The sequence below is a fragment of the Mus caroli genome, unplaced genomic scaffold, assembly GCF_978045245.1.
Source record: "Mus caroli unplaced genomic scaffold, Mus_caroli_1 scaffold_13, whole genome shotgun sequence".
NCBI classification, from domain to species: domain Eukaryota; kingdom Metazoa; phylum Chordata; class Mammalia; order Rodentia; family Muridae; genus Mus; species Mus caroli.
Window position 1 is genome coordinate 53623749 of NW_028227268.1, and position 25401 is coordinate 53649149.

The following is a 25401-nucleotide window of genomic DNA, read 5'->3' on the forward strand; positions in this document are numbered from 1 at the left end:
TAAGCTCCAGAACTTAAATAATCAGTGTGCCTTGCCCAGAACATCCCGTTTTAGGAACGGGGTTCTCACTTTCTGTACTTGAATCGTGTCCGCTTTCAATCCGGTCAGTGGTGTGCACTCGAGAGGGCGTTTTTTGTTCCCCGAGAAAACTAGATTTGGAGACACCGTCACAGCTAAAGGTAAGACAGGATGTGTGTACTACGTCTATCAAGTGGTAGCAGAGGTTGCTGCTAAAATTCTAAAACGCAACAAAGAATCCAGCTCGAGAGAAATCTGCTGGGAAAACCTCTTTATAGGCTTCAGGGATGTGTGGTCACCCTAGTTCTCATCTTTGTGTGAGTCACACTGGAAGGGGCCACAGGAACTCACACTCAAGGCAGCAGAGGGTGACAAAAAGTTTATTCTGTGTTTCTCACAGAGTCAAGCAGGGGATAAAACTGGCGAAGACTCCTGTGAGCTTCATTCTTATGACTTGAAGGCAGTGGGTGGTAGGCCTTCAGGGGGAAGCTCTCGGAGACAGGTAGATGGAAGGGCTCACAATGTAACAAGTGAGATGGGCCCAGGCAGTCACAGGTTCTTCTGAGGGGTGAGGTAGATGTTTCAGCCAGCTCTGGCAGAGAAGAAGGGCAAAGATCGGACATAGGAGTCTAGCCGGGATCGAAAGAGCTCACTTTGCACAGTTTGTCCCAGCGGGCACAGAGGATTCTTCACAACGAACTCCACATACAGCTGCGAAAAGGAGGGTGTGTGAGCCTGATGTGAGACACTTTTCATTTTCAATCTCAAACATGGTGTAATCTCGAGACTGTAAGAATACACGGGTGGGGTTGGGGTGGAGAGATAGCTCAGGAGTTAAGAAAGCATACTACTGCTTTTGCAGAGGTTAGTCAGAGCCTAGCACCCATGTTGGTCAGCTCACAACTGCCTGTAATTCTCCAGAGGATTTGCCCTCCACAGACACCTATGCTCATGTGCACACATACCCTCTACACAATACATATAATTAAGAAATGCTTCATTTTAAAAAACCAAAAAACAAAAACCTGCACAAGCTCTTCCTTAGAGAAGCTACTACTGTTTAAGGAGCTAAAGGCTCTGGAGAAAACTGAGTTCAACAGGGATATGGTATAGAAGGATTAGGGCAGAAAACCCGAGGGACTCCTAGGGCTCTGGGAGGAGAAGGGTTCCTCCACGGACACTGACCGCACTGTAGATATGGTGTAGAACATCTCGGATAGGGCCCACGCCCAAGTCAGTATTCATGACAACCTTGATTCCAGTGGGAGTCTCGTAGTAATGGAGTTTGTAACGGCTCGTTTGGAAAGACAGAAAGCCATCCTTCCTGCAGAAATGAGTATTCAGACAGGAGTGGAATCACTCCCAAAGAAATATTTGTGATGCCCTCAAGGTCAACTCTTTCCTATTCATATAGATAGTTTGTAGCAGGTTCATTGAGTAAAAACACCTCCGGTCATCCCCACCCACGATGTAATTGCCGCTGCCCTTACTCTCTCCCTACTTTCAGACCATTCCTGCAGCCGCCCTGTCAGCTTCAAGACTCTAGATCCAGATTCAGCCTCTCTAAAACACACCCTCCCCTCTTTGGGGCCACACTCCACTTCCATTCCAAAACAGTATCTCCTGTTCCCAAGGCTAGCTAGCTAGCCCTCCCTTCAACACCCCTCTAAAACGACCGTACATGTCTAGCGGGGACATCTTGCTGACAAACGAACGAATGGAGAAGAGCATCCCATACATCAGCTTGTACTCCTGGAGGGAGAGATGGTAGAAATAGATCTCGGTTATGGAGTGGGGACAGGATGGGAATAGGAAGGACTTGGGATTTGGAGAAGTGGGGACTGGACTGGGACTATGTGCGTTTGAGGATACGCTGGGACCCTCCGATCACCTCTTCCTTAGGGATCCCTGCTTGCTTCTTGCGGTGCCACTCGCTGTAGTGTAGACACACTCCATTCCGGTCAAAAAGGTACAGATTGTGGACAGTCATCTGCAAGATAAAGAGCCTCGCTCAGTGGCTGGTACCCAACTCTCTAGAACCTGATTCTTCAGCCAGGTGGGAAACCCACCCCCGGACTCACCGGAATTGCTCTGAAAGAGGGTGACAAGCTACTTCCGGTTTATAAAGCCCAGCTGGGTCGTAAGCAGCAACCTCAAGAACCCTTAACTCCGCCCCGATAGTCTTACTAGACTCCGCCTCCCTCCTGAAGCCAATCCGTGGTCGCCGATGCCGCGCGCATGCGTGCCCACGTTCCCGGACCTCTGAAGCCCAGTGATGTGCGGGGAGCTTGGTCTCGCGGGCGGGTGACGTAATTCGGTTGGAGGCGGGATTGCAGGCGGTGGGCGGGAGGCTGCCAACGGTTTTGCAAGCTAGTGTCGCGCTAGGGAGGGTGGCCTTTGGTCTTTCTCTGTGGAGGGTATGGGGCTTGGGGACAGTCCTCCTCATCTTGGCAAACCAGGGCCGACATGCTCAGAGTAGTCGGAGCCAGGTGGTTGCGGTAGAGAATCCCAGGCGGCTGGTTGCCCGGTGTGTGTCTGCGCGCGCGCCCCTTTTATTGAGCTTTCTTAGTGTGGGATAGGGAGGAATTCTATGGACCTCTGCTGTGGCTTTTTTTTTTTTAATCAGGAAGGATTAGAGGGGAAATCCAAGGAAGTCGACTCTGGGTGGGACAGGTGAAGTAGAGGCAAAATGGGGGTGTTGTGGCATTGAAGTCTTGCCTCTTTCTTCACTAAAACCAATTGAGGGACATACATTGGGCCAGCTTTGGTTTGAGGTCTGTTTCAGTTTGCATTTTGAGTGTGGTAAAGAAAAGCTAACCATGGTTAACCCGTGCCGAAACTGATTTGCAATTTCCAAGACCCTAGTTAGGAGGAAGGAACTGCAGCGGTTCAGTCTCCCTGCATGCAGGTCTTCTGACTTTCTGCCTTGCACATCTGCTTTTAACCGTTCCCAGGAGTTGGGAGAAAGAATGTATTTGCCCTCTCCATGGTCGCTGGAGTCAGTGGACACTCCTCTAACCAGAAAGCTCCTTTGTTGAGGACCCAAAGTGTCTTCCTCCCTTCCAAATCTTTCTTCTTTGTGAGCTTATTCACAAGTTTGGACCCCTCTCAGAACTGAGGCAGGAGTTCCCAGTCCCCTGCTGAGTCCAGTTGTCTCTTCACTGCACATGGCGACAGCAGCCCCCAGTCCCAGTTCTCCTCTCCGACCGCAGGACCTCCTGAGCGATACGTCAGAGCCTCCTGGGTTGAACCAGGTGTCCTCGGAGGTGACCTCCCAACTGTATACTTCTTTGCATCTCAGCCGCCAAGCTGAGGCCACGGCCCGGGCCCAGCTGTATCTAGCTCCCACCTCCTCACCTCCTAATGAGGGCTTAGACAGCTTGGCTCAAGAACTGAGTCGCAGCTTGTCCGTTGGATTGGAAAACAACTTGAAGAAAAAGGTGAGAGAGGTGCGTCTTGGAGATCTCTCGGGTGTTAGAAAGTATTAGGTTCCTGGGCTTTCAGGTTAGTTTTGCTGTGGCTTGAGTCTGTTAATTAGATTTAAACGATCTCCTCCAAGTACATAGGGTTTTCATGCTTTCTTCTCACAGAAGATGCTTTTGAGGGAATGGCATGAACCTATAATTTGCGAAGTTATGACCGTTCCTAGGGTTTTGCTTTGTTTTTGCATGTTTTTGTTTGGACAGACACCTGCCCCTGTAGAGTAGCTTGGTGTCCTAGAAGTGGGGGGTAGGTTTCTTGGACCCAAGTGAGAACTGGAGACTTAAGGACAGTTGCAGCACACGTGGAGATCCTGTCAGCTCGAAATTCTTGTGATTTTGTGGTTCAGGCTGTGGTATACAAGTCATTGCACATGCATGTGTAGGAAGATAGTTGTACCAATGGAAAGGATACCTGCTGTGCGAACTGGCTAGAGTCCAGAGTGTGGGATCCGGTAGGCACAGCTGCACCAGGCTTCAGACAGGACATCTGCTCCTCAGTTGACAGCAGTCCCCTCCAGCCTTGTTTTAAACCTGCTGCTTCATTCACTTACTCCCCTTCTGGCCTCTGTAAACATTTGGGGTTTGGGGTTCAAGGTTAAGCCGGGTTTGAGTGCCTCCCTTAGTGTTCTAAGGCCCATTTGAAAATTCTATCCTGGTAGTGCATAGAATGCTGGTGACACTGGTTAAAATGTCACTTCTGTGGGCTTTCTTTTTTCTCTCCCCCCTAGGATGGGTCTAAGCACATCTTTGAGATGGAAAGTGTTCGGGGTCAGCTTCAGACCATGCTCCATACCTCCCGTGATACTGCCTATCGTAAGTCAGCTCAGCTCTGTAGCGCTCTAGAGGAAAGCTGAGGTGTAGGGGTGGGAGAAGGTAAGCAGTAGAAGAGGGCTGGAGAGATGGCTCAGCGGTTAAGAGCACTTACTGCTCTTCCAGAGGTCCTGAGTTCAATTCCCAGCAACCACATGGTAGCTCACAACCATCTATAATGAGATCCAGTGCCCTCTTCTTGTGTGTCTGAAGACAGCTACATTGTACTCACATAAAATAAATAAATAAATAAGTAAATCTAAAAAAAAAAAAAGAGACCAGAAGAAAAAGCCCCCATTCTCTGGGAAAAGATTTGGGGAGTGGAGAGCTGAACTAGAAGGGCCTTTTTTTTTTTTTTTTTAAATGGCCGCTGTTCCTACTTGGTTCTTACTTTGGGGTCTCTTGGGCTACAAACAGGGGATCCCCTCATTCTAGGAACTGGTTCAGAGAGACGGGAAGAGGACTCCTTTGACAGTGATAGCACAGCTACCTTGCTCAAGTGAGTGCTCCTGGGGTGGTTCTGGCCCCACTTGCTTTCCTCCCACTCCCTACTTCCCATCCGCTCCTGTGCACTTGCTAGGGATCTAGACTCCTGTCGCTGGCTTTCAGCTTTTCTTCTTTCTCTCTTCCTTCTGGAACCTGGCAGTAGCTGTCTAGTAGTTGGCTCGCTCTGTCCTCAGCCCATATTTCCCTAGAAGAGTAAGCTTGTATCTGCTGTTATTAGGCCTCATTGTAGGGGAGTGATTGGAGGAAGGGACCTCACAGAGGATCCTCTGTCCTGTTGGTGGCTCCACTTTTTGGTTCTCTGCTGTATAAAATACCACAGGATCAGTGTATCTCAAAGGTTTGCCCAGTCTTGACATTCTCCCTCTGCCTTGCTCAGCACCCGGCCTCTGCAGGACCTGTCTCCATCCAGCTCCGCCCCGGCACTGGAGGAGTTGTTTCCCCGCTACACCAGCCTTCGGCCCGGCCCCCCCACCAACCCCCCAGATTTCCAGGGGCTGAGGGATGCACTGGATGCAGAGCTTACACGAAGAAAGGTGAGAGGCAGAGGCTTGCTTCTGAAGGTGGCAAGGTTAGAAACGAGGAGCCTTGGGTAGAGAAGCAAGTCTGATGGATAAGCCTGAGGACTGGGAGTAGCACTGTGCTCTAGGGCGTCTTCAGAGAGGCCCTCAGGGACTGGCCTGTCCCCCCACACACTCCTGCTTAGAGCTCTCAGATCCCCGACTCCCCTCATACAACTTGTCACTGATAACATCTGTCTGTTCTTCCCTCTACAACCTAAGCTCCTCCAAAGCCAGTGCTGTGTCCTTTTCAATGCTGGCTGTCACCTAGCACAGAAAACCCCTTCCATGGTGTCATTTTGAATGGATAAGAGCTTTGTTGGCTTGCACAGAGCTTTAGAGCTCTTAGTGATATGATTTTTTTTTCCTTCATAAGACCCTTATCTGAGGGCAGAGAGATGACGAAGAATAAAGAAAAGGCAGATCGCTGGTTGTCAGCTTTAGAACTCTCCCCGTTATTTTAAACTTCTGGGCCATGAATGAAAGGTTCTCCACTTGTGTGCAGTGCACCCCTTAGAGCAGGAGTAACGTTGCACACTTTACAGTGAAGAAAACAGTTGATCAGAAATCCAGGGAAGAGAAGCGCCTGCAAGCTAACAGCACCTTCTGACCTAGGAGGAGAAAGGGGTTAGAGGCCCCGGGTCTCAAGGCTCCTGCTCCAGAACTCATGATTCTTTCTTTTCAAACCAGTTCTGTTTTGGGGACCTGGGCTTTTTGTCTCCACCCATTTCTCCCTAAGGATGCTGAAATGTCAGTGCTGTGGTCAGACTCAGGATGAGCAGCACCCACATGCCTCGTGTTTCTTTCCAGCATTGCGAGCGCCACATTCAGAGCCTACAGACTCGCGTGCTTGAGTTGCAACAACAGCTAGCTGTGGCTGTGGCTGCTGACCACAAGAAAGATCTCATGATTGAACAACTTGACAAGGTGACAGTAGCAATCACTGGTGGACAGCTCTCTCTGTGGAGGGCACTGTTGCAGTGTCACCTGGGGGCTAGGGGGTGGCAGGGTCTCATCATCTTCCTTTGAGCTATTAGTAGCCATCCTGCCTCAGCCTCCCGAGTGCTGGGACTACAGGAATGAACCATTATACCCTGTTTAACCAGTGTGTGTGCATGCTAACAGCATCATACCCTGTTTAACCAGTGTGTGTGCATGCTAACAGCATCATACCCTGTTTAACCAGTGTGTGTGCATGCTAACAGCATCATACCCTGTTTAACCAGTGTGTGTGCATGCTAACAGCATCATACCCTGTTTAACCAGTGTGTGTGCATGCTAACAGCATCATACCCTGTTTAACCAGTGTGTGTGCATGCTAACAGCATCATACCCTGTTTAACCAGTGTGTGTGTGCATGCTAACAGCAGGGCAAGATATTAGGGTTTCTGACCTGGGAGAGGGAGGTGACTCATGACTTGTGGAAAAGAGGGCAAAACCACTGATTTTGAAATTTCATCTTATTTGCCTTCCTTGAGACTCTGGCTCGAGTGGTGGAGGGCTGGAATCGCCATGAGGCTGAGCGGACAGAGGTGCTGCGGGGACTTCAAGAGGAGCGCCAGGCAGCAGAACTCACCAGAAGCCAGCAGCAGGAGGTGGGTGGCCTGGATCAGGCGGCATTAGAGTCTAGATAGGAAGAAGTAGCTTTGGTATTAGGGTTCCCAAAAGCCTGGCCTGCGGCTTTTTGATTGCTGTCCTTGCGCCCTTTCCTCTACCATTGCTGCGTCTTGTCTTTGGTGCCCCAGGTCATTTGGTAAACACTGATTTCACGTGTACATTGCTAATTATTTCTGAAGAAGAGGTGTTTTCCTCATTCTCACTGTTGTGTGTTTTTCTCTTCTGAAAGACAGTGACCCGCCTGGAACAAAGCCTTTCTGAGGCCATGGAAGCCCTGAGTCGGGAGCAGGAGGGTACCAGACTACAGCAGAGGGAGAAAGAGGCCCTGGTGAGAGGGCCCGCTGTGGGAGGTGGTGGTCACTGCTAGAGACCGTGGGCTGCGATGGCCTAGATGACTTTATAATGTGAGGGTATAGGGCCCTGCTGCCCAGATGCACCCTCAGAACAGTTTTGCTAATCTCTGAAAACAGCCCTACTCCCAGGCAAATTGGAGAGACTACAAATTATATTCTTTTTAAAACATTAAACCTGGCTGGAGAAATGGCTCAACAGTTAAGAGCACTGACTACTGCTTTTCCAGAGGTCCTGAGTTCAGTCCCCAGCAACTACACGGTGGCTCACAACCATCTATAATGGGATCCCCTGCCCTCTTCTGGTGTCTGAAGATAGCTACAGTGTACTCACATACATAAAATAAATAAATAAATCTTAGAAAAAAATTAAAACCCACCTGAGGTACTAGGTGTGGTGTCTCAGGCCTTAAATCTCAGCACTCTTGAAGTAGGCAGAGGCAGGTGGATCTCTGTGAGTCTGAGGCCAGCCTGCGGGTAGATTCGGTGATCGTAACTCTCTGCACTGCATTGTGTCCGGGTGGTCTGCCAGGTTGCTGCTTTCTTGAGTGCGTACTGAAAGCTGACTTTCTCCTGGGGCTTTAGGAAGAAGAGAGGCAAGCCCTGACTCTGAGGTTGGAGGTGGAGCAGCAGCAGTGCCGGACCCTCCAGGAAGAGCGGGATGAGGCTAGGGCTGGGCAGCTCAGTGAGCACCGGAAGCTGGAGGCCCTTCAAGTTGCTCTACAAGAGGAAAGGCAGACCTGGATCAAGCAGGAACACCAGCTGAAGGAACGCCTTCAGGCACTGCAGGAGGAAGGCCAGGCTCAGCTGGAAAGAGAGAAGGTAGAAGAGGCAAAGGGGAGAGCTGGGAATGGAAACATGTTGGGAAAAATGACGGCAGAATAAGGTGAGATGCCAGGATATGGAGGTCTATAGGGAGCTAGGATGTAGAGTGAAGAGTTATACATGGAAGGCAAGGTTGAGGACCAGTGTGAAGGTGGGGGGGGGGGAAGGGTGGCGGGGGCAACAGGTACATGAAAGGCCAAAGATGACATTAAGCAGAGATGGAGAAGCAGCATGAGTAGGAAGAGGGAAGATGGAGTGTGACTTGGATCAGTAGCCAGGACTTAGGAGACGGGGCATGCATCAATGCGGGATTTTCCTTTGTAGGGGAACAGCCAGAGGGAGGCCCAGGCAGCTTGGGAGACCCAGCAGCAGTTTGCACTGCTCCAGACTGAGGTGCGGCGGCTGGAAGGGGATCTGGACACAGTCCGGAGAGAGAGAGACGCACTGCAGCTGGAGATGAGCTTGGTCCAGGTGAGCCCCAGAAGGTCCTTGGGGGTGGGGTGTTCTGTCGTTGAGAAAGCAGGTTTGAGCACATGCAGAGACTTGGAAATCATGGAAGATGTGCCCATCTCAGGTAGTTGAGACTTATTATTGGTTAATTTGGTAATATTCTGTCTTTTTTTTTTTTTTTTTTACAAATCTACTTTTATTTATTTACTCTGCATTAGTTTAAATCCGGGATGGGTACAGCATCACACGGATTCTGTGTCCAATGGCCTTTGCAGGAAGGTTGCTTCGGAATTTGGCACGAACCATACCGCTGTTTCTGAACCATACCGCTGTTTCCGTGGGCCTGAGTTACTTTTCTCCAGATCACTCTGGTTTTGTTTGGTTTGCCTCCAGGAGTCACTGTATTGTTTTTTGCTTTATACACATAAGCACATCTTTTGCCTAAGTAGAACTCCGTTTCATCTCGGGCATAAACACCTTCACTTTTTTTTTTTTTTTTTAATTTTTTTTTTTTTTTTTTTTTAAGATTTATTTATTATAAGTACACTGTAGCTGTCTTCAGACACTCCAGAAGAGGGCGCCAGATCTCGTTACAGATGGTTGTGAGCCACCATGTGGTTGCTGGGATTTGAACTCTGGACCTTCGGAAGAGCAGTCGGGTGCTCTTACCCACTGAGCCATCTCACCAGCCCACACCTTCACTTTTAAGAAGAGCCTTGTGCCTCTCTTTGGTTCCGAAGACCTCACTTGTAGCAAGCAAAAATGGCCTTGCACCACAGCCTTCCAGACATACTTGCTGTTAGAAGTCCTGTTCCCAGCAGGCCTCCACAGGCGCCAAGATGGCGGAAAGAGGCGGTAATATTCTGTCTTAAAGTTTCACTTTTTCCTCCCTGAAGACAGTTTCCCACAGTGTGGGTTGACTCACTGTTACATTTAGACTAAGCTGGTTCAAGTCTGAGATACCGTGTACTGTTCTTAAAGAGACAGTGCCACACATCCTGCATGTACTCACTGACTGAGAGGTTGAAAGCCTTTGCCTGACCTGACTCCAGTTGGTAATGTTCCGCTTTGTATTGGTTATTATTTAATCTCTTAAATACTCTATTTACCATTGTATATGTGTTATGATTTTATGTGTGTGGGTGAATCGTGCCATGACATGTGTGTAGAGGTCAGAGAACAACTCGCGCCTCCCACATGAGGAATTGAACTTAGATTGTTAGGGTCATGTGCTAAACATTTTTATCTGATAATCCATCTAACCAGCCCAGTTATTATTACTTTAGTAACTTCTGCTAATACCTCTGAGTTGGGGATGCAGGAGGACAATGTTTATTTTATTTACTTGGGAAGTTCCTGTAACAGCTCATAACCTGGCTCAAAATAGTACCTAAATGTCAGATATAGTTAGGTTGAAACACTTGTTTCAGCCAGGCCTGGTGGCACAAATCTATAATTCCAACTACTTGGAAGGCTGAGGCAGGAGGATCTCAAGTTATAGCCCAGCCTAGGTTTCAGTGTGAATGTGAAGTCAAGGATAGCCTAGACAACTTAGTGAGAGCCGGTGTCCAAAAGTACAATGTAGACTAGGCTGTGGATCAGTGGTAGAGGACACACTCAGCATATGTGAGTCCCTGGGTTCAACCAACAACAACAGCAGCAGCAACAACAAAACCCTTTCTAGGGCTGGAAAGATGGCGTGGTGGTTAAGAGCACTGGCTGTTTTTCCGAGGGACCCAGGTTCAGTTTCCAGCATCCACATGGCAGCTGACAGCCATCTGTAGTTCCAGTTCTCGGGGATCTGACACCCTTTTTTGGTCCCTGCATGGACCAGGCCCCAGCATGGTCATTTAATTCTACTTCTTAACTTGCTCTCAGAAACTCATCGATTGCCCTCAGGAAACATTTCACACAGAAAATAGAGGTCCACAGTCGTCAGAACGAAACTAATCGCCAGAACTAAATTCACATTTTACCTGCAGGCAAAAATCCATACACATTAAAAACCCAGCAGTTTCAGTGTAACTAGTACATTGAATCTTAAACTTACATTAGTTAGCTTCTGCTTATCTACTACAGAGGGGGTTAGCAAGCTTTCTGCAGAGAACCAGAGAGTAAATATTTTTGACTCTGTGGAGGGTGTGTTCTCCAGTTGAAACTACTCTACTGTTAAAACACAGAAGTAGCTATGGGGAGTCTGTAAGTGCGTGGGGATAGCTGTGTCCCGGTCAGACTTCATAACAAACAGCAGGAGTTGGGGAAGGCAGAAATTGAGTTGTAGTTTGCTGCTCCCAGAAATGGCAGGCCTGCTCGGAGAGAACCATGTGTCAGTCCTGGGGGAAACGTGACAGTGAGCCCTGACTCAGGAGGACTTAGTCCTGACCATTGTGGGCCTCTGTTTTTATGTATGAAGTGTTTGCCAAGGGCCGATGCGTGAGTTACTAAGAGCAAGCTAAGAAGGAGAACGAAATGACCAGTCAGAAGGGAGTAAGCAGTAAGACGAGCCAAGAATGACGCCTCTGTTTCTCAGCTCAAGTGTTTCAGCAGGGAAAGGCACCACTGAGGCAGGGATCTGGAGGGTGTGCCCCTGTCCCGGGTCTATACAAAGCAGCTGTGAAGTTTTGGGGTATATGGGGTTTTTGTATTTTTAAAGATGTATTTATTTTCTGTATGTGAACACACTGTAGTTGTCCAGATGGTTGTGAGCCTTCATGTGGTTGTTGGGAACTGAATTTCTAGGATCTTTGCTTGCTCCGGTCAACCCACTTGCTCAGTCCATGCTTGCTTCGGCCCACAGATTTATTTATTATTATAAGTAAGTACACTGTAGCTGTCTGGTGTGTAGACACACCAGAAGAGGGCGTCAGATCTCATTACGGGTGGTTGTGAGCCACCATGCGGTTGCTGGGATTTGAACTTAGGACCTTTGGAAGAGCAGTCAGTGCTCTTACCCGCTGAGCCATCTCGCTGGCCCCTGTTACTTATTTTTTTTTTTTTTGGTTTTTCGAGACAGGGTTTCTCTGTGTAGCCTTGGCTGTCCTGGAGCTCACTCTGTAGACCAGGCTGGCCTCGAACTCAGAAATCCACCTGCCTCTGCCTCCCGAGTGCTGGGATTAAAGGCGTGCGCCACCACGTTAAAAATAAGTAACAGAAGCTGGGCGTGGTGGCGCACGCCTTTAATCCCAGCACTCGGGAGGCAGAGGCAGGCGGATTTCTGAGTTCGAGGTCAGCCTGGTCTACAGAGTGAGTTCCAGGACAGCCAGGGCTATACAGAGAAACCCTGTCTCAAAACAAACAAACAAACAAACAAACAAAAAAACAATTATTCTTATTTTTATATGCATTGGTGTTTTACCTGCGTGTGTATTGGTGTGAAAGTGTTGGCTCCTGGAACTGGAGTTGTAGAAAGTTGTGAGCTGCCAGGTGGGCACTGGGAATTGAACTCGGGTCCTCCTGAAGAGCAGCCGGTGCTCTTGACTGTTGAGTTCCCGCTCAGCCCCCTATTTGTTTATGTTTTGGACAAGGTCTTACTATGTGGAAGCTGACTGCCCTTATCCTACTGCCTCCACCACCAAGTGCTGGGATTCAGGCAGGGGCCACCGTACTTAGCTTAGGTATATGGGCTTAAAGCTTGGAAAAAAGATCAGAATAAAATGAAAGAATTGGGAATTAAGAAATCTAGTGAAAGCCGTGCCTAGAGGCAAAAGCTTACTATCTACACTTTAGAATTATCTGGCCCAAATGTCAGCAGATAGCAGGAAAGAGAGGGAAGGGCAGGGCTAAAGCGCAGTTGCAGGCAGAGCAGTCAGCTAAGACTCAGACCGAGAATAGAGAGAGGTCCTGCAGAGGAAAAGTCACCTAGAAAAAAGGTGTGGCCTGGGGTCAGGAGCTGCAGGGACCCCCGCAAGAGGCAGAGGTGGAGAGACAGCCCCCATGGGGTTGGCACTCGGATTCCAGCAAGCAGGAGAGGGAGCACAAGGGGAGAACGGAGATGGCGCTCCAGCGGGTGCTCGAATCCTCCTGGTCTCAGGAGAAGTAATCAACTCTCTCCTCAGATGCACCGCAGGGTGCTCTGACACGTCCCCGGGTTAATACATCTATTTCTTTTGTCCAAAGCCATTTTCACTTGTGTGTGCTCATTTGATATGTCGCATGGCTTAATAAAGGAAGGGAATCTGAGTCACTGTCCAAGGCAGAGTCCCTGTCGTTGGTCCTTCAGGCAGATGAGGGGTTGTTGGTACTGATCTTGTTTACATTTCCCACACTTAGAAGACTAATCTCAGACATAATTGAGCTGACAGTCATTCCACCTTCCTTTACTCCCAGGCCAGATATGAGAGCCAGCGGATCCAGATGGAGTCAGAGCTGGCTGTACAGCTGGAGCAGCGGGTGACTGAGCGGCTGGCAGAGGCTCAGGAGAACAGCCTGCGGCAGGCCGCCTCCCTCAGGGACCATCACAGGTACTTGGAACTTACTAGATAGTGTTTCTCTGGCAGCAGCAAGTGTTATTAGCTTCCTGTCCATGTGCTCAGAGCCTCTTAGCCTCTCCCAGCCTGACTCCCAGCGGCGTACTTCCAGTCCTGTCGGTTAAGGTCTCGGGCCCTCTCGGGAGGGTTGCCACAAAGTGCTTATGGACAGGCATACAGCCTAGAGATTTCCCTCCCGTGGGGCAGCTGCCCTGAGGGGTGGAAAGATGAATGCTGGTTCCAGCTCCTTTTGGAACAATGCAGAAGTGAGTTGTTCACAGCTGCTCCAGGGGTGTTCTCCTTTTGACCCCAGCTTTCTCTCACCCTCCTTCACCATGATTTCTGGAAGTGCTTCTATTTTGTTTGTTTGATTTTGCGCGGGGGGGGGGGGGGGGTTCTTTAAAGACAGGGTCTCACTATGTAGGCCAGACTGGCTTTGGATTCACAGAATCTGTCTTGTCTCTGCCTCCTGAGTGCTGGGATTAAAGGCATGTGACACCATGCCTGGTGGAAGTGCTTTCTATTGTGTCATTTTTCAAATGGACGTGGATTATACTCCTATAGCCCTGGCTTGGGTGGCTGAGGCAGGAGAATTGCAAGTTTGAGATCAGCCTGGGCTATGTAATAAGATTCTGTCTCAACCAAACCAAACCAACCCAAAGCGATGAGCTGGTCTGTTGCTTTCCTGTAACCCCTCACATCAGTCTCTGCTTCTGGGGAGTCCGTCCTGTGGCCTCAGCTTTGTTCTCACTGTCGCTGTGCTGTGGCTGGGCTGCGGGGTTGCAGCCGTCTGTCTTCCTGACCCGAACCCACAGGAATGAGGCTCCCTAATGGTGAGGTGCTGAGTGGGAGGACCAGGGATAAGAAATGGGACCAGCAGGTCTTGTATGAGCTGATGACTTAAGCCAAGCAAGTTTATTCAGAAGTGTAATATCATACATGCTGTTTGCAGGGAGCAGGACCTCAATAGCCAAGGTCAACTGAGAGCTAAGTCAGACAGTGCTGGCAAAGAGAGCACAGGATCCCTCAGCACAGCTGGTAACCATAGCGCAGGGGAAGAGTAGGGTCCCCAGAAACTGCAGCTTAGGAGACACTCGCTCCTGCCCTAGGCCAGCCTTATCAAACTCACTCCTAGACAGGGACACAGAACTAATGGTCCCTTTGTCCTTTTATTAGGCCTCTGAAAAAGTCTTGGGTTGGACTGGCTTCCCACATCTTCCCTTCCCTACACACATTCTGTCTTTTTCTCACTGATAACGTCTTTTGGTTTAAAAATGGCTTTGTTTGTACGTACATGTATGTACATATATCTGTGTTTAGATGTGTGCATGTAAGTACAGATGCCTGTGGGGACCAGACAAGGAGCTGGACTCCACTCAGTGCGGGTGCTGGGAACCGAACTTAGGTCCTGTGCAGGAGCAGTACACAGCACACACTTAACCCCTGAGCTACCTCTCCCGCCTCCTGATGGTGCTTCCGTCTGTACTCTAAATCTCTTTCTCACCTGGGTCTTTCTAGGAAGCAGCTACAGGAACTGAGTGGACAGCACCAACAGGAACTGGCCGCCCAGCTGGCTCAGTTCAAGGTAGAAATGGCTGACCGGGAGGAACGCCAGCAGCAGGTGGCTCAGGACTATGAGCTCAGGTACTGGCCTCGGAGTTCTTGCCTTGGGTAACACCCAGACTGGGGATGGCAGAGGGAATCCTTTCAGAAGATCAGGCCTCCTCTGATGTGTCCAAATCCTGAATTACTTCAGGTCTGATACTGCACCTGGCTTATCTCTAAGTCACCTCTTTCATGTGTGTGAATTGGGGGACTATATATACATTGCTGTGGGTGCTGTGTAGACCAGAGGGCCATGTCCTATGTCTCCTCCACCTTATTTTTTGAGGCGCTGAGCTTAGAGCTCGCCAGTTTGACTGGACTGGCTCACCATGGAGCTCTGGGGACTTCTAGGGATTGCTCAGCACTGGGCTTCCATATGTGCTCCGCCTCACACTGCCCTTACTGGGGATCCTAGCTCAGGCCCCCAGGCTTCTGCAGCAGACAGGTTACCAATTGAGCCATCTCCCCGGCCCCTCTCTTCTTCTCCTCAGACTGGCAAGGGAGCAAGCTCGAGTGCGTGACCTGAAGAGCGGCAACCAACAACTGGAAGAGCAGCGGGCAGAGCTGGTGGAGCGGCTCCAAGCCATGCTGCAGGCCCACTGGGAGGAGGCCAACCAACTGCTCAGTACCACGCTTCTGCCTCCCAACCCGCAGGTAGCCATTGCCCCAGAGAGCAGCTGCCCTGCCCAAATAACCCTTTTTTCCATGGCCATAGCTCTCCAAATGTGTCCTGTTCCACTGGGCATAGTTTTGTGGTTCTAGTGCATGTGAATGAATATGTGGTACTAGTTTGGTGACATAATGACTAAATAAACTAGGGCAGTAAGTTGTTGCTGAGGCCAGGCAGATGACTGTCAGTAAAGTGCTTGCTTTACAAGCATGAAGACCTGACTGCATTCCCTAAAACCCAGGGGGAAACTAGCTGGGCACAACTGCTTGTGGAGAGGAGGAGGCCAAAGTCAAAGGCTCAAACTTACCCTCAGCTTTAGAGTGAGTTGAGGGTAAGCCTGGGCTACATGAGGTCCTGTCGCAAAGGAAAAGCAAAGCGAAACAAACAAGAATGTATGAAAAGGAGCAGCAGCAACAACAAAAGCAGGCACGTGCGTGCACACGCACACGCACCATACACACATACACACATACACACACACCATACACACACACACACACCATACACACACATACACACACATGCACACACACCATACACGCACACACACACTCACGCACGCAATCAAGTTAATCCTGCCCTAGATTAAAATAGGGACCCTTACATCCAGTCTTTCTAATGTTGATATCTCTTATTTTTAATTTATGATAATGATTATTGGCTAAAATGCTTTAGAATTAGTTTTGTGCACGTGGCACAAACATCTAAGCTGTTAAAATAAAACAAAAAGTAAACTTTTTTACTTTTTACTTTTCAAAAAACTTTTTACTTTTTTATAGTAAAAAGTAGCCTCTACTCTATCCTGGGAGCCCAGGCCTCTGTCTCCAGGTCCTTCCCCAGAGGAAGTCAAGGCTGCTATCTTCATCTTCTCTCCTCCTCCCCTGAGCTCCTCACACCAGATGCCACCCTCTGTCCACTGCTGTATAACTTTGAATGTGACCAAGTGCATATTCCTTGATACAGAAATGGTTTTCTGTATTTTGTATCTATAGTGTCGCAGTAAATATTAAAACACATGCTATTATTTTAGTTATCTACAAAATTTGTGGAAATAGAATTGTAACATGAAAGAAAAAATAATCAGGTTAAAGCTTGGTGGAGATGTTCAGGTGCCACCCACTTCCCTTTGCAGTGTTCAGGGAGTTTACAGCCGTAGTCAAGTGTCTGCACTAAGACTGGTCTCTCTGAACACACCAGGCTGTGAGCTTGCTTTCTTTCTCTCTCCTGGCCAGGCTCCTCTTGCTGAGCCCTCCAGCCCCGGGCCTCTGGAGCCAGAGAAGGGGGAGAGGAGGACCTGGGCCATGCCTCCCATGGCTGTGGCTCTGAAACCTGTGTTGCAGCAGAGCCGAGAAGTGAAGGGTGATGTGCCTGGAGCTCCGTCTGTCCTCTGCAGCACCTCCCCGGATCTGAGCCTCCTGCTGGGACCCCCTTTCCAGAACCAGAACTCCTTTCAGCCCTTGGAACCCAAGCCTGATGTGACTCCACCCACAGGTGACTAAGGCCAGAGGTCACTGGCATTCTCCTTAGCCATGAATGGCTTCCTTACCAAGTTCTCTCTGATAGGAACGTGGGTGTTTGGTTCCCAGGTGCCTTACAAATCATGAAGTGCAAGGAACAGAAACCGGCTGAGCATAGGGACGGGTGCATGGGGTACGTGGATGTGCTGGGAGCTGGAGCTGGGGACGGGTGCTGTCACAACGGTGGTGGCACTTCTCTCTGGGCAGGAATGCTCCTCACCCTACACCCCGGCTTCTTTCTGCACAAGTCTACCACTCTCCCACTCTCCACACTGTGCTTCTCACTCCTTATAACTGTGGCTTGTGTATGGACCTGACCAGTCATGACACTTGAGAATGAAGAGAGGTTTGTAGCTTACTTCTAAATGCAGTGCCTGCTTAGGATGTGTGAACCGCCAGCATTGCAGAAAGGACCTGGTGTCACACACAGCACGCACTGAGTGCAGACAAACAGGTCAGAAGTTAAAGGTCGTGCTCAGCTACCTAGTGAGGTGGTTTTTAAATTATTTTTATGATTTTGTATATGAGTGTTGGCCGCCACCCCTCTCTGGCACCTACACAGTGAGATTGAGGCCAGCTTGGGATGGATGGATGAACCCCTATGGAAAAGACAAAAAAAGGGATAGAACTGGGGTGGTGCTCATGCCTGTGATCCCAGCACGTGCGAGGTGGAAGCAGGAGGATAGAGTTCAAGGTTGTGGCTGGAGCTGTATCAGTGGTGGAATGCTTGCCTCTCCCACATGAGGTGCTGGGTTCAGTCCCTAGTACACCGAAGGAGGGAAGTGTTGGCCTGGCTGCAGAGAAGGCTCAGGGAGAAGGAGCACTTGCTGTATACGCAGCGGGGCTGAGCTCAGGCCTTAGCACCCATGTAAAAGCTCCAGTGTGTGACCCTCACTGATGACCTCGGTCGGTGGGGCTGTGGGGCCTGTGAGAGCTGTGGTGAGAGCTGTGGTGAGAGCTGTGGTAAGAGCTGTGAGGAGAGCCATGAGAGCTGTGAGAGCTGTGGTGAGAGCTGTGGCGAGAGCTGTGGTGAGAGCTGTGAGGAGAGCTGTGGTGAGAGCTGTGAGAGCTGTGGTGAGAGCTGTGGTGAGAGCTGTGAGAGCTGTGGTGAGAGCCGTGAGAGCTGTAGAGCTGTGGTGAGAGCTGTGAGACCTGTGAGAGCTGTGGTGAGAGCTGTGGTGAGAGCTGTGGTGAGAGCTGTGGTGAGAGCTGTGAGAGCTGTGGTGAGAGCTGTGGTGAGAGCTGTGGTGAGAGCTGTGAGACCTGTGAGAGCTGTGAGAGCTGTGGTGAGAGCCGTGAGAGCTGTAGAGCTGTGGTGAGAGCTGTGAGAGCTGTGGTGAGAGCTGTGAGAGCTGTGAGAGCTGTGGTGAGAGCCGTGAGAGCTGTGGTGAGAGCTGTGGTGAGAGCTGTGGTGAGAGCTGTGGTGAGAGCTGTGGTGAGAGCTGTGGTGAGAGCTGTGGTGAGAGCTGTGGTGAGAGCTGTGAGAGCCGTGAGAGCTGTAGTGAGAGCTGTGAGAGCCGTGAGAGCCGTGAGAGCTGTGGTGAGAGCTGTGAGAGCTGTGAGAGCTGTGGTGAGAGCTGTGAGAGCCGTGAGAGCCGTGAGAGCTATGGTGAGAGCTGTGGTGAGAGCTGTGAGAGCCGTGAGAGCCGTGAGAGCTGTGGTGAGAGCTGTGGTGAGAGCTGTGGTGAGAGCTGTGAGAGTTTTGAGAGCTGTGAGAGCTGTGGTGAGAGCTGTTCTTGGTTATCAGTCTGACTACATCTGGAATGAACAGCAATCCAGAAATGGAGGGCATACCTGTGAGAGATTTTCTGCTTGGTTGAAGTGGGTGAATCCACTTCTAGTCCTGACCTTTGAGGTAGGAAGAGAGTGAGACACTGGGCCTGGTTTGAACATCTGAGATCTCAAAACCAACCCCTAGTGACACACTTCCTCCAACAAAGCCAGACTAATCCAACATGGCCACACCTCCTAATAGTGCCACTCCCTATGGATCTATGGGGGCCGTTTTCATTCAAACCACCAGAGTTGGAGAGACTGGGCTCAGTGGGGCATGTGGGCCTGGCTCCAGGTTCAGTGAAAGATTCTGTCCCAAAGGAGTAAGCAGACTAGCATCCTTCTCTGGCCACTTAGTGCTCTCGCACACATAGACACTCATTTTGTTTTTGCATTATTTGCTTTGTATTTGTGTATGTGTAAGCACATGCATACCATAATATTTATGTGGCGCTATGGGAGTTGATTTACTCTTTATATAAATGTAGATCCCAGGAGTCAAACTCAAGTCTTATCAGGCTTGGCAGCCAACTGCCCTTTTTGGCTGAGCCATCTTACAGGCTCCCCAAACAAAGGAGGTGGGGTTTGCCTCAGCAACTGTGATCTTGAACTCTGATTTTCAAATGCTGGGATTCCAAGAGTCCACTCCCACACCCAGTGTGCTACGGTGCTGGGACCAACCCTCATGCTTGCTCTTTGCTAGGTAAGCACTCTCAGGGGAGCTGCACCCCAGTCCCCAGAAGGAACCTTTATCCTTCCCTCCAGTGCTTTTCAACTCTGGGACCATCTTTCCTGGGTGTGGTGTCCCTCTTATATTTATTTGTTTTAAAAGTTTGCTTTTTTAAATTTATGTGTACAGGTGTTTTGACTGCATGTATGTTTATGGACCAAATGTATGCCTGTGGAGGTCAGAAGAGGGCATTGACTGCCCTGGAACTGGGATTCTAGGCAGTTTGAGCTGCCATTTGGGTGCTAGGAATTGAACTCATGTCCTCTGGAAGAGCAGCCGGTGCTCTTGACCACTGAGCCGTCTCTCCAGCCCCCCTCTCCCATTCAGTGGTATCTTTTCTTTGGGAGCACGTGGTAGGTCATTTCTTGAGAGGCCTCTTCCATGAACAACACACGTGCATGCCGGAGCTCCTGTCTCATTTTACAGCTGGGCCCTTCTCTGCATTGGAGGCTTTCACTGCTGATGACAGAGCCGAACGCCCGTTTCCTGAGGAAGACCCGGGATCTGATGGTGATGGGCCCCTGAAAGCAAGGCTGCCACCTGCTTCTCAGCTTGAAGGCCTCAAGAATTTTTTGCAGCAGGTACTATGCCTGAGTGACTTCCTTGCTTCTGTGTGTGTGTGTGTGTGTGTGTGCGCCTGTGCATGTGCTCATGAAGTGTGTGAGCCAGAAGCCAGTGTCAGCCGTTTTCTTCTATATAGCTAAATTGTTTGGTTCAATGCCATTTTTTATTTATTTCTTTTTTATTGGTTATTTTATTTACTTACATTTCAAATGTTATCCCCTTCCCAGTTAAACCTCGGATCCCCTTCCTTGTCCCCCCTGTTTCTGTGAGGGTACTCACCCCCCACACCCACCCACCTCCTCCTGCCTCAGCACCCTAGCATTCCTCTACAGGGGACCTCCATAGGACCAAGGGGCTCCCCTCCCACTGATGCCAGATAAGGTCATCCTCTGCTATATGTGCAGCTGGAGTCATGGTCCCTCCATGTGTACTCTAGTTGGTGGTTTAATCCCAGATGTGTAGCCCAAGCTGGCGTCAAACTCGTGATCCTCACGTCTCAGCCTCCTTCAGCAAATCCTACTGGCATGTGCCACCACAGCCAGCCTTTCTCTCTCTCTCTCTCTCTCTCTCTCTCTCTCTCTCTCTCTCTCCCTCCCTCCCTCTCCCTCTCCCTCTCCCTCTCCCTCTCCCTCTCCCTCTCCCTCTCCCTCTCCCTCTCCCTCTCCCTCTCCCTCTCCCTCTCCCTCTCCCTCTCCCTCTCCCTCTCCCTCTCCCTCTCCCTCTCCCTCTCCCTCTCCCTCTCCCTCTCCCTCTCCCTCTCTCTCTCTCTCTTTTATGAGACAGTGTCTCTGATTGAACCTAGAGGTTACTAGTTAGCTGGAGTGGCCGGCCAGCAAGTACCCAGGACTATCCTGTCTCTCTCTTCCCTCCCTCCAAAGTGCTGAGGTTAGAAATGGCTGCTCCACCCTCTGCCATGCCTGGCTTTTTATTTTTGTTTTTGTTTTTTTAAAGAGAAGGCCTCATTATGTAACCCTGGCTGGCCTGTGAATCACTATGTAAACTAGGCTGGCCTCAAACTCACAGGGATCTGCCATCCTCCCCAGTGCTGGGACTAAGGGCTGCACCATCATTCACAGCTATGCCAGGCTTTTATGTAGATGTTGGGGGTTAAACTCAGATCCCCATGCTTGCTCAGTGTCCTGGAGCCATCTCCTCAGCCACTTCCTTGCCTTATTTAGGACCAGTTATTTGTCTTAGCAATCACTCGATCTCATTCTTAGTCCGTAATTGTCCTTTGGAACTTGGGTCACTGACCCTAGCCTCAGACATCTGTGCTCCCCTCAGAGCCTAGGTTTCTTTCTACCAGTTTTCTAGAGGAGCCTCCTGTCTTCTTTCCCCAGCTGCTGGAGACAGCGCCTCAGAGCAATGGAAACCCCTCAGCCGACCTGTTGCCCCCTAAGGCTGGTGAGTCCCAACTCTGAAGAAGGGCAGGATGGCCTAGGAGAGGTAGGGATTGGTGATCTAGGATGGAGTAGGAGCTGGAGGTAGGGCTTGCCTCTGCTCCAGTATCTACGAATGGCTTTGGCTGTCTTAGCGTATAAAACAAACCTGAATTAGAAACACGGTCACAGTAGCTTTCTGTGGAGAGATTATATGTATTTATTTGAATTTGGGTTCCATTTCTTCTGTTGCTGTCTGTCTTCTGTGACAGGATCTCCTTCTGTAGTCCAGACTGGCCTCAAACTTGCTAAGTAAATTGGGTTGATCTTGAACTCAGAGCAATTAGCCTGCCCTAAGACTGGGTTTATAGAAGTGACATACAGTGCCTGGCTTGAATTTGGATTCCATTTCTAAATTATTTTTATCATTAAAACTGGTAGTGTTAGAAACAATTACTTCTGGTACTTTTCAGGTGTATCATTAACACCTAAATAACTACATTTAAAAGTTCTCAATTAGCTGGGCAGTGGTGGCGCATGTCTTTAATCCCAGCATTTGGGAGGCAGAGGCAGGTGGATTTCTGAGTTCGAGGCCAGCTTGGTCTAAAAAGTGAGTTCCAGGATGGCCAGGGCTACACAGAAAAACCCTGTTTTGAAAAAGCAAAAAAAAAAAAAAAAAAAAAAAAAAAAAAAAAAAAAAGTTGTCATTTAAATGACCAGTCACTGTGATCATGACATGTCATACTTACCTCTTCTTTTACTTCATAGTACATAGAAAAATGTGACTGGGGAGAGGATTGTCATCTTTGCTGCTGAGACATGATCTCACGTAGTCAGAGGTGACCTTGGACTCTCATCACCCTGCCTTTGTCCTCAAGAATTGTGTGTACAGGCATGCATCCTGATGCCCAGGTTCATTTGTGCCAGCCAGGGATTGAGCCCAGGGCCTCTTAGCAGAGCTCGCACAGCCTGTTTGGGTTTCTGCTTACTCTGTGTTCATGGTTGCACCTCTGTCCTAATGCCAGGCTCTCGGGCTGTCTTGTCTTGGGAGGAGGCCCCTCAAGTGCCCCGACTTCCACCTCCTGTCCACAAAACCAAAGTTCCCTTAGCCATGGCGTCAAGTCTCTTCAGGGTCCATGGGCTTCCCTCAACCAATTTGCAAGGCAGTGGTCTCAGCACTGGCTCCCCAGAGAAAGGTAAGGAGGCCGGGGTGTGCCAGGGGAAGGGAAGGAACTGCCTGAGGCTGTCCTAGGTTCTTAGGGAAATGAACACAGGCTGGGAGAGGAGGCCTCGGGAACACTGCCAACTTGTCGCTCATTACAGATGGGCTCAACCTGGTGGACGTGTCTGAGCTGTTACGCCTGTACCAGGCTCGGGGTTGGGGTGCCCTGCCTGCTGAGGACCTGCTCCTGTACCTGAAGAGGCTGGAACACAGCGGGTATGAGCCTGGGAGAGAGAGGAAGGGCTCCAAGCGTGGAATTTGCATTAGGAGTTGATGAGGCCCAGTATATCCGCTGAGTGCAGTCTTTCGTCCTTTTTAGGGGACCAGGGTGGGGTGAGGGATGAAATGTAGAGTCACAGTTCCCCCCTCTCTTTGTTTCCATTTCTACTAATTTTTCTCAAACCCGACCCATGAGCCTGTTCTTCAGTTTTCTTTCCTTTCTACCCAGAAGCTCAAAACTCAGAATTCCAGAATTTTTATTTACCTGAGAACATTTTTGTTTTAACAAATCAAACATTTACTCATAGTAAATCATAAGGAAATGTATTTGTTATGTGTTTTTGAGACAAGGTTTCACTATGTGGCCCTGGCTAGCCTGAACTCACTGTAAGGCTGGCGTCACACTCAGCCCCTGCCGCTTGCCTCTGCCTTCCAAGCTCAGGATTAAGGTGATTGTTTTGTTTTTGTTTTTGTTTTTGTGTTTGTGTTTGTGTTTGTTTTATTTCTTAATGAAATGAAGTCAGCAACTCAACAATTTTTCACATCAGACATTTGACTACAACCCATAGAAACACTGATTTGATACATGCTGGGGAATGACGGGGTTGGAGAGACAGCTCGTCTGGTAAATGCTTACAGTACAGGCACGAGGAGCTGAGTTTGATCCCGGAGCTCATATTGAAAAGCCAAGCCTAGCAGCATACACTTGTACTCCCCTGGGGCTGGTGGGCCTGGAGCCTGCTTGGCCCAATTGTCGAGACCAAGACAATAAAAGACCGTTTTACAAACTAAAATAGCTAGATATAGTAGGAGATGCCTTTAACCCCAGCACCTGGGAGGCAGACACACAAACATTTCTATGAGTTTAGGCAAGCCTGATCTACACAGTGGGACCCTATCTCAAAAAGACAGAAGAGGCTCCTGTGGCTCTGGAGGAAGCCTCTGTCCCCTGCCTCCACACCCATGTGCACCTGGATACGCAGTGCTCACTGTGTGCACGGTGTAAAACCTGTGCTGGCCGGGCAGTGGTGGCGCACACCCTTGATCCCAGCACTTAAGAGGCAGAGGCAGGTGGATTTCTGAGTTTGAGGCCAGCCTGGTCTACAGAGAGAGAGTTCCAGGACAGCCAGGGCTATACAGAGAAATCCTGTCTCGAGACCCCCTCCCTCCCAAAACCAAAACCAAACCAAAACAAAACAAAACAAAATGTGTGCTGTGTGTTCAGAACCAAGGCTGCAGTGAAGTCTCAGAGCAACACCATCTAGAATTGCAACATCTTGGACTCATTTGGGCTTGATTTTCTATTAATTTTTGATTGTACCATATTCAGAAACCTTTTCTGTGTGTTTTTTTTCTTCTTTTTTAAAATCTCTGTTTTGTGATGTCATGCCACAGTTTAAGAAGCTTGGATCCAATCCAGAGTAACTCAGTGGCTGCCACAAAGTCTCCTCCACGTGGGCTCCAGCTCCACTACCTCCCAGTTCTCTTTCTCTTTTGTTTTTGTGGTACTAGAAGGCTCTCCCAGACTCACTCTGTCTGTCTGTCTGCCTTCCTTTCTCCCTTCCTCCCTTCCTTCCTTTTCCCTCTTCCTTCCTTCCTGCCCTTCTTCCCTCCCTCCTACTTCCTTCTCTCCTTCCTTCCTTCCTTCTTTCCTTCTTTTCTGTTTTTGTTTTTTTGAGACACGATTTCTAAGTATAACCCTGGCTGTCCTAGAGCTTGCTGTGTAGACCATGCTGGCTTCAAACTGGGATTAAAGGCATCTCACTTTCCTAAGAGAGGAAAGTGGGGAATTGGGGGATTATTCCCCTGCCCCCACCTTGTTCTCATTCATACCCTTGATTTGTGTGGCAGAACTGATGGCCAAGGGGAGCTTGTCCCCAGAAGAAACACAGACTCCCGTTTGGGTGAGATCACTCGGAAAGAGGTGAGGGAGCAGGGGAGAGCAGGGCTCCCCACACCTAGCCTGTTACTCAGGGTCTGCACTTGCCCTGGCCAGCCCCACCACTCAAGGTCCGAACTTGCTAGCATCCCCACCTCTACACCCCACTCCCCTCATCTCCACCCACTGCTTGCTCACTGGTTGGGGCCTCTCCGTACACCATGCCCTTCCTCTGTGGGGTAGGGAAAGTGAGGGGATATGATGATGGCTTCTTCTTCTTTCCTCTTAATTCTCAGATCCCCTCCCAGGCTGTCCCTCGACGCCTTGCTTCAGTCCCTAAGACTGAAAAGCCTGCACGGAAGAAAAGTGGGCATCCCGGCCCTAGCATGAGGAGTCGGGGCGGCATCTGGAGATGAGGCCCGCCCTTCTCCTCTTCTGCCACTCATTTTAATTAGTGCCCTGCAGTCTGTCTGTCTCAGAGGAATCTGGAAAATGGAGATTTTGTAGGAAGCTACTTTGTGAAGAAACCTTCCAAAATTGTTTTAGTATTTTAGAATATATTTGTTTTCTATGAGAAAGCCTATGGAGCCTTTGAGGCTGGTGTGTGACTAGATGTCTGAGTTGCCCTAGGCTCAGGGATGCTTGCAGTGGTTAGATGCCCCATAGTAGAATTATGAGTGAATCTTTTCTTTTTGTATAATTTATATTTTGTATATTTTCTGAAATAAGTATGTATTACTTTAGTAATAAAAAACTCCCAA

The 25401-nt window shown here is 49.5% G+C and overlaps 2 protein-coding genes across 5 annotated transcripts; one reads left to right on the forward strand and one right to left on the reverse strand.

Moving 5' to 3' along the window:
- Nucleotides 1–382: 382 nt before the first annotated feature.
- On the reverse strand, nucleotides 383–2210 carry Trappc1 (trafficking protein particle complex subunit 1). The gene is made up of 5 exons (XM_021177712.3): nucleotides 2100–2210; nucleotides 1910–2008; nucleotides 1700–1770; nucleotides 1204–1342; nucleotides 383–729 (listed from the first exon to the last, which is right to left on the reverse strand). The coding sequence occupies exons 2-5, from the start codon at nucleotides 2006–2008 to the stop codon at nucleotides 601–603; spliced, it is 438 nt and encodes a 145-aa protein (XP_021033371.1). The 5' UTR covers nucleotides 2100–2210; the 3' UTR covers nucleotides 383–600.
- A 76-nt stretch (nucleotides 2211–2286) lies between these two features.
- Cntrob (centrobin, centriole duplication and spindle assembly protein) lies at nucleotides 2287–25401 on the forward strand. Of its 4 annotated transcripts, none has more exons than XM_085829895.1 (19): nucleotides 2287–3467; nucleotides 4229–4313; nucleotides 4746–4809; nucleotides 5194–5350; nucleotides 6185–6301; nucleotides 6853–6969; nucleotides 7221–7319; nucleotides 7927–8163; nucleotides 8491–8637; nucleotides 12943–13076; nucleotides 14601–14726; nucleotides 15179–15341; nucleotides 16590–16848; nucleotides 19804–19958; nucleotides 21282–21345; nucleotides 22346–22516; nucleotides 22644–22758; nucleotides 24613–24685; nucleotides 24937–25401. In XM_085829895.1, the coding sequence occupies exons 1-19, from the start codon at nucleotides 3186–3188 to the stop codon at nucleotides 25054–25056; spliced, it is 2685 nt and encodes an 894-aa protein (XP_085686021.1). In that variant the 5' UTR covers nucleotides 2287–3185; the 3' UTR covers nucleotides 25057–25401. The 4 variants fall into 4 exon arrangements, with proteins under 4 accessions (XP_085686021.1, XP_085686020.1, XP_085686022.1 ...); XM_085829894.1 differs by having other exon boundaries at nucleotides 2287–3458; nucleotides 4728–4809; XM_085829896.1 differs by having other exon boundaries at nucleotides 2287–3458.

Coding starts and splice junctions, on each gene's coding strand:
- Cntrob (XM_085829894.1), top strand. CDS start 3,186: ATGGCGACAGCAGCCCCCAGTCCCAGTTCTCCTCTCCGACCGCAGGAC. Junction 3,459..4,228: donor AAAACAACTTGAAGAAAAAG/GTGAGAGAGGTG, acceptor TCTCCCCCCTAG/GATGGGTCTAAGCACATCTT. Junction 8,638..12,942: donor TGGAGATGAGCTTGGTCCAG/GTGAGCCCCAGA, acceptor CTTTACTCCCAG/GCCAGATATGAGAGCCAGCG.
- Trappc1 (XM_021177712.3), bottom strand. CDS start 2,008: ATGACTGTCCACAATCTGTACCTTTTTGACCGGAATGGAGTGTGTCTA. Junction 1,771..1,909: donor CAGGGATCCCTAAGGAAGAG/GTGATCGGAGGG, acceptor CTCTCCCTCCAG/GAGTACAAGCTGATGTATGG. Junction 730..1,203: donor TACACCATATCTACAGTGCG/GTCAGTGTCCGT, acceptor TCCTTTTCGCAG/CTGTATGTGGAGTTCGTTGT.